The 7151-nt window shown below is 34.4% G+C and overlaps 2 protein-coding genes across 4 annotated transcripts; both read left to right on the top strand.

Moving 5' to 3' along the window:
* The first annotated feature begins 268 nt into the window (after positions 1 to 268).
* On the top strand, positions 269 to 2781 carry LOC109861348 (39S ribosomal protein L21, mitochondrial). The gene is made up of 4 exons (XM_020440968.1): positions 269 to 451; positions 1991 to 2116; positions 2210 to 2530; positions 2624 to 2781. Exons 1-4 carry the CDS (start codon positions 352 to 354, stop codon positions 2722 to 2724), a joined length of 648 nt encoding a protein of 215 aa, XP_020296557.1. The 5' UTR covers positions 269 to 351; the 3' UTR covers positions 2725 to 2781.
* A 139-nt stretch (positions 2782 to 2920) lies between these two features.
* Positions 2921 to 6921, top strand: LOC109861347 (N-acetyl-D-glucosamine kinase). Of its 3 annotated transcripts, none has more exons than XM_020440964.1 (6): positions 2921 to 3233; positions 4263 to 4527; positions 5045 to 5129; positions 5298 to 5396; positions 5531 to 6082; positions 6163 to 6921. In XM_020440964.1, exons 2-6 carry the CDS (start codon positions 4337 to 4339, stop codon positions 6487 to 6489), a joined length of 1254 nt encoding a protein of 417 aa, XP_020296553.1. In that variant the 5' UTR covers positions 2921 to 3233; positions 4263 to 4336; the 3' UTR covers positions 6490 to 6921. The 3 variants fall into 3 exon arrangements, with proteins under 3 accessions (XP_020296553.1, XP_020296555.1, XP_020296556.1); XM_020440966.1 differs by having other exon boundaries at positions 2921 to 3229; XM_020440967.1 differs by lacking the exon at positions 2921 to 3233 and adding an exon at positions 3263 to 3488.
* The last annotated feature ends 230 nt before the right edge of the window (positions 6922 to 7151 follow it).

The following is a 7151-nucleotide window of genomic DNA, read 5'->3' on the forward strand; positions in this document are numbered from 1 at the left end:
TCACACGTATTCACTTACACATTCGTATTTAGTTCATATGCCAGGTACGCCTTATTATAGAAGGCGCCACTAACGCTGGTACACGCAGTTTGGTGGCCCTGCCTGGAAAACACTCATTTTTATACGTCCATGGGTTCTCGCTTGTGCGCGTGTCCCCACCGCTCTCATTGCTGCGTCACAGTGTGAAGACCAATAGGAAACGAATCTTACGCGCGTGCGCGGTAGAACAAACGATCAGCTGATCTCATTAAACTTCAACCGTATCTCTACACGTGTGTTTTATATACAAATTAAATTATAAAAAGAGAAAACAATTTTCTGAGAGATAAATTCGAACAGTAACAGTACACGATGACGACTCTACTTGGATTTTCAAGGATTTTTAATTACGCGGCGAGCACTTGTTTAAGAAGAGTGACACCAATCGCAAGTTGCAATAAACAGTATCCTGGTAAAAATTTGTTTTTCATTTTACGACTGACACTTCTGTATAAACTGTGAAACAAATCAAACCGCCGAAATAGGGGTAAACAGTACAGTTATTGGCCTCCCAACAGTAATTGGCCATGTAGTAAAGAAGTAATAAATATAAACAAATACTATCATTATATTCTAAATTATAAACATTTTAATATTAATTAAGTTTTTCTGCTCCGAATAAAAGTAATATTATAGTATTTAAGAAGCTCAAAAACTCTTATTGTTATACGACAAACATTGGCCAACTGGCCAATCACTGTTTTTAACGTTATGAAAACCAAATGACAGTCATTGGCCTCTTATTTTGAGTTATAGATACAAATGCAAGTGTTTGTTAGTTTTTAATGTGTTATAAATAAAACATTCATTACTATATCTTCATAAGTCTAAACAAAAAATGTATTATGATAACTGTTATGTAAACAGATACTCACAGAACTCATATGGTCGATAACTGTCTATTTTGACTATAGGAAGAATTTTATCAAATTTTGAATAATTTTTCAAATTTTCTAATAAATTTATTTGTTTATTTGCAATTGTTATAGTTTGTTTGAGCTAGTAGTACTGAAGATTTACTTCAAAAGTTATTAAATTTAATTTTATAATTCACTCTATATAGTGCAGTTTTCCTTAAGTGGCCAATCACTGTATCTCTTACCCATAACTTTTCTCACTTGATTCATCATGTGTTTGATTTTTTGTACTGGTACTCTGATAGGAAAACATTTACAAAATTATGTGACGAAATCTTGCATTAAAATTGTAATTTGCAATTACCCAGCAAACAATTTCTGACTGCGCAGACCTGGCAACAGAAACTGTGTGCAGAAACGCTACAATACGGAAACATGCTTTGTGTGCTGCCAAAGCTGTTAACACACAGATACAAAGGACGCAACACCAAAACTCACTGAAACCATATCTTACTGAAGACACAGATGGATTTGGTGGTTGACGACAAAATCGCGACAAATGACAACCAAATTGTTTGCTGGGTATACAGATATATTTTAGGAAATAGATGTAAAAACATTGATCTTTTATCAAATATTTGTAGTTGTTTGCAAAATTACTTTTCAAATACTATTTCGGCAAAAGAATAACGATATGACGAATCATCTTAGCAGTATATTTGCAAAATTAATTTCACAAAGAAATTGTCCAATAATTGAGAAAATAAATTCAGCTATGTGATGTTTCAAATATGTAGAAATATGATTGCATATGAAGAAATGCAAGAAATCGTCGTCACTCATGATGTCATATTTGTGCAATATTTTCACAATTTGCCTATTGGAGGTATTGTACTGTGGAAATGCATAACGACTCTTTTCCAATTTTTGACAAATATTATTTACAAAATTTTATTGTGACAAAACTGTTGCGTTATGGCGAATCATCTTAGTGCAATCATTGCAAAATCGTCGCCATTCATGATGCCATTTTTGTGCAATATTTTAACAAATGTGTCTATTAGAGTATATTGACGCACAATTTTTTCTTTTAGCACTGAAATTGTGGGAAACGCCAGTGGCACAAATGCGAACAGTCAAACCATCATGGTTAAACACAATCCCGGATTATCAAACAGAGGTGAAAGAATGGGACGAAGAAAGAGAAAGGATATGCACTGGTCGTTAACTTTTAGTTTACTAATTTTTGTTCATGTGATCATTCAAGTTTGTAATTCAATAACTCCTGTAAACTTGTTTATTTTGCATTACAGACGTAACAAATGAAATCAACAATCAAATTGCAAGGAACAAAGTTGGCCGTATGTTTGCAGTTGTGCAGATATGTGGGAAACAGTTCAAAGTGACGGAAAACGACATTCTAATTATCGAGGGAGGTTGGCCACCGACTATAGGCGATCGTTTGAAATTGGAGAAAGTATTACTCGTTGGAAGTTCAGCTTTTACTCTCGTAGGAAGGCCGATATTGAACAGAGAATTGGTTTCGGTCGATGCAACGGTTATTGAAAAAACTTTGTCTCACACAAAAACTCGCTTTAGGTTTATTCCAAGAAAACAGTATCGCCGTATAAATTGTAAGATAATGAGGATGATATTCTGCTTTTTTTCGCTTACGTAATAATATAATAATATAAATTTCGCTTATATGATAATATTTTATTTTGCAGTCTACAGGATACAATTTACAATGCTGCGAATTAATTCCATAAGGATAAATGGCAACATCGACGAGAAGAAAGAATTTGAAGGACTGGACAGAGTATATTAGCGATATAAAAAAATTTATATAAATGTACATAAAATAAAATGATATACAAGTAACATGTACGTTTCGTTATCCGCGTGTAAAAAACATAAATTCACACATTTTTACATAACAAAAAATAGGAAAGTACAAACATTGACTGATTTGACATTGCAAAGACAATGAACTGAATAACCGTTCCGCTGAAGTTTCCGCGCGACATCTAGTTCGCCAGAGCAGCGTGAATCGAGTTGGAACGGAATGTCGACGGTAAAAACCAGTAACGGAAACAACATCGTACCACGCGGTTGTTCTATGAATTTGCCGCATCGATCGGTGAATGTTATTGCCTCACGTCAGTGGTCTTGGCTAGTTGTGCATTCCAAAAAAAAAACACAATTTCTCACGGAATTTTTGAAAGTCACGTGAAAAATTTATTTTTCACTATTTTTGACATGCTCGCAACATACTAAACCATATTTTCTCGTACGCTCAAGCGACGGCGCCGTGGGAAAGCGGGAATTTTGTAGTGAGTAAGTTTACAGACGCGCGCTTACGTTTTTGTAAGTCACTTAGAGTGGATTCAATACTGCAAAAACCGGAAGATCAGGAATAAAAGAAAAATTAATCCAGTTGCAAACTGGTTTCAAGGACACGTTTTTTTTTTAAATGCCTCTCCTCAAGGAGAAATTTATTTTATCAGCATTTATATTTTCTGCTCGTGATACGAAAATAAGTTAGTCGGAAAATTTATATGAAAAAAAAAAAACGTTTTATATAAATAAACGGTAATATATTTATACAATAGTACGGTAATATTTATACAAATTATTATTATTAATGTTATAAGCAAATTGTGAAAATATTGCACAAAAATGGCATCATGAATAACGACGATCCTGCAATGATTGCACTAAGATGATTCGCCATAACGCAACAGTTTTGTCGAAATAAAATTTTGTAAATAATATTTGTCAAATATTGCGAAAAAGTCGTTATGCATTTTTTAACATATATGAATTAAGTTGATTTTTTCATATGCAATTATATTTCTACATATTTTAAACATCGCATAGCTGAAATTGTTTTCTCAATTATTGGACAATTTCTTTTTGAAATTAATTTTGCGAATATACCGCTACGATGATTCGCCATATCGTTATTCTTTTGCCGAAATAGCATTTGGAAAGTAATTTTGCAAACAACTACAAATATTTGATAAAAGATCAATGTTTTTTTACATCTATTTCCTAAAATATATCTGTATAATTGCAAATTACAATTTTAGTGCAAGATTTTGTCAGATAATTTTGTAAATGTTTTCCTATCAGGGTAACTGTATATATTATTTTCTGAAAATTTTTTTATTACGTATGTAATAAAAAAATTTCCAGAAAATATAAAGTGGACGCGATTTAAATTGTTTATCACAAGATAATGTATAAAATTTCCGATTTTCTAACACATACATGTATCAATATATAATTGTGTCCTACATATTTGTTTTTTTTTTTTTTCATTCTTTGAATATACTTGATCATTGTCCTACATACTATTCTCAGATCCTCTGCAATTCCTCTGAATCCCATCCGTCACAAAATTTTGCACAAAACTGAAGAAAAATCGATTTTAAACAATGGCAGAGAAAAAGAAAGGCAAGAAAGCGCGAAAGCGGAAAGAGAAGATTGTGGATGAGTATCAGCTTCGCAGGGATTTGAGAGAACAAGCGAGAATGGCGGAATCCGCGGATGTGATGGAAAAGAATTCAGAACCCACGCGGGAAGAATCGCAACGAGTTGAAGATATAAGAATAGGTGGTATAGAAGGGTGAGTTTCACAATAATATTTTGTATAATTGTAGAATAATACTTTTGAAATAAGCGAGAGAAGTGTTATCAGCTTTGAAACTTGGGGAATACGCGTTGTGTGTTATACAATTTTTTCTTCCTGTTTAGAAACCACTTTGAAAACTCTGTGATAAGAGAGTTACAATATAAAAATCTTTATTGTGTGCTTTGATATCTTTGTTTGACAAGTGTGATTTTATCAAATTGCAAATTTCAAGATAGAACGTTATCGTTTCTTCTTAAGATCATGAATAAGCAATTTGTGTTGCTCCTTAAATTTCTTTTGGACATGCCGAAACTTTTATTACAATATTTATCTTATCATAACGCGTTTGCGCGTGAATTTACGCGACTTTATAGCTTTAAATCGTTGTTAGGAAAGCAAAAACAAATAATATAATATTTGCGTAAAAGTATTTTAAATTAAGTTGCGGTAATCGGAAAAAACGTATCTCTCTGTGAAAACTTTGTCCGATTATCGATTAATTAATTTTCAGAGGCGGCACGCGTTCCACGCTTGTGATACTCGACGGAAAAGGCGCGCAGTTAACAGAAGTCAAAGGACCGAACACCAATCATTGGGTAAATACACTTCAAATTAAAAACTTCGCTTATCTCAAAGTGCTTACTGTCGTGTTTGAAAACATTTTACTCCTTTCGAAGAATATAGTTTAAATTGTTTGATAAGTCGCAGTTGTAATTTTAATTTGGCCGCGTCTATTCTAATTAACGAGTCTGTTTTGTTTCTAGGTAATCGGAATGGACGAAACTGCCGCCAGACTCAGTGCAATGATCGAAAGGGGTAAACAACAGCTAAATATATCGGAATCAATTCCTTTAGATTGCGTCGTGAGTAAATAAAAATACAAATAAGTATAAATTATGCACGACTTGAAAAAACAACACAAAAGAGTGCGAGATAACGAGAAGGTCTCTTGAACTATGTACTTTAGATAATTGTAAATGTTTATCTCAACACACAGGGACTAAGCTTAAGCGGCTGCGAAGAGGAAAACACTAATCGTCAACTGGTAGATACTCTGCTAAAAAAGTATCCAAATTCGGCCAAAGATTACGTTGTCAGTTCTGACACTCTTGGAAGCTTAAAAACTGCTTCGGGGTCCGGTGGAATCGTACTGATCGCCGGCACGGGCAGCAATGCTCTGTTGATTAATCCTGATGGAAAGATCCACACCTGCGGAGGATGGGGGCACATAATGGGAGACGAAGGAGGAGCTTATTGGATCGCTCATCGCGCTTGCAAATACGTATTCGACGATATTGACGATTTGGTGAAAGCGCCGGAATCCACAAGCTACGTGTGGCCGGCAATGAAAAATTACTTCGGCGTGACCGACAGAAATGGCATACTACCGTATATCTATGCTAACTTCGACAAGACCTTTATCGCCGATTTCACCAGAGAAATCTCGACGGGTTGCGAAAGAGGTGATCCGTTGTGTTTGAAGCTTTTCGAGGAAGCTGGACAAATCCTGGCAAAGCACATCAACGCTCTCGCGAAAAAAGCGCACAACGTTAGTGTTTTATGTTCTTTGATATTGAAACGATTGAATTTTTATTATTGATTACGTTGAGACTTACGTTTATCTTTCAGGATCTGAAACTAGTTCGCGGCGGCTTGAAGATAATCTGCGTCGGATCCGTGTGGAAATCGTGGGAGTTCATGAAGAATGGTTTCGTGGGTGAGATTCGCAATAAACGTCTCGTGGATGAATTGAGTCTGTTGAGTTTAACGACAACGTCGGCGTTGGGCGCTTGCTATATGGCTGCGGAGAAGATTAATTGCTCGTTTGTGAAACCGTACGACAGCAATGTCGAGATCTTTTTCCACTATAAACGCGATCACTATCCGGAAACACGAGAAACAGAAACGAGAAGTTATACCGTGGTATACGACAGTACTTGCGATAAAAATACGTGACAATATATGAATCAAATATGAACAAAATATAAGAAATTGTTGAAGTTGCATTTAGCGTCTTGAAATAACATAAAAAAACATTTCATCTATACAAATATTTATGAGTATTTCGAACGACAATCAAAAGAAGATTCAAGATCTCGATTGGCCATCGTAAAGATCGAACATCACTTTTGTATATAAATTACTAAAGTATAACAAACACATTTTACATGTATAATATACCATAGCATATATCACAATGTATATAATTGTTGTAAAAGTCACATCACGCTTGTGCGTATATTTTACCACGAGTAAATTGTTTGCGAGAAACTGGAATCAGTGCAATAAAATCTTTTTGAACGAGCAATTGAAGAGTACGTACCCAGATAGCCAAATGTGAAAACTCAATATAAAGCAAATCATTTGTATAGATTAAGTTGCTCGCCAATTGCTGTTGTGTTGTTTTTATTTAATGCAACGAAAATGTTTTTGTCAATTCAGTATCAATATGCTGAGTTTTATTGTCAATCAATTGTTGTAGCGCCAATGTTTATGACAAGTGAGTCAGCAATATGTGAGCAATATGTGGGCAATAATTTTTATTCATAAGTTGAGAAAAATAATATAAGTTTATTGCCGACGAGATGTTGGGAACTTGCTGTTATTATATTTTGAAA

Source organism: Pseudomyrmex gracilis, unplaced genomic scaffold (assembly GCF_002006095.1).
Source record: "Pseudomyrmex gracilis isolate BER0280 unplaced genomic scaffold, ASM200609v1 scaffold_698, whole genome shotgun sequence".
NCBI lineage: Eukaryota > Metazoa > Arthropoda > Insecta > Hymenoptera > Formicidae > Pseudomyrmex > Pseudomyrmex gracilis.

Excerpts from the sequence above, each read along its gene's own strand:
- LOC109861347 (XM_020440964.1), top strand. The coding sequence starts at position 4,337 with ATGGCAGAGAAAAAGAAAGGCAAGAAAGCGCGAAAGCGGAAAGAGAAG. Across the intron at positions 4,528-5,044 it reads AGAATAGGTGGTATAGAAGG|AGGCGGCACGCGTTCCACGC; the intron begins GTGAGTTTCACA and ends ATTAATTTTCAG. Across the intron at positions 6,083-6,162 it reads TCGCGAAAAAAGCGCACAAC|GATCTGAAACTAGTTCGCGG; the intron begins GTTAGTGTTTTA and ends TTTATCTTTCAG.
- LOC109861348 (XM_020440968.1), top strand. The coding sequence starts at position 352 with ATGACGACTCTACTTGGATTTTCAAGGATTTTTAATTACGCGGCGAGC. Across the intron at positions 452-1,990 it reads TTGCAATAAACAGTATCCTG|CACTGAAATTGTGGGAAACG; the intron begins GTAAAAATTTGT and ends TTTTTCTTTTAG. Across the intron at positions 2,531-2,623 it reads ACAGTATCGCCGTATAAATT|TCTACAGGATACAATTTACA; the intron begins GTAAGATAATGA and ends TTTATTTTGCAG.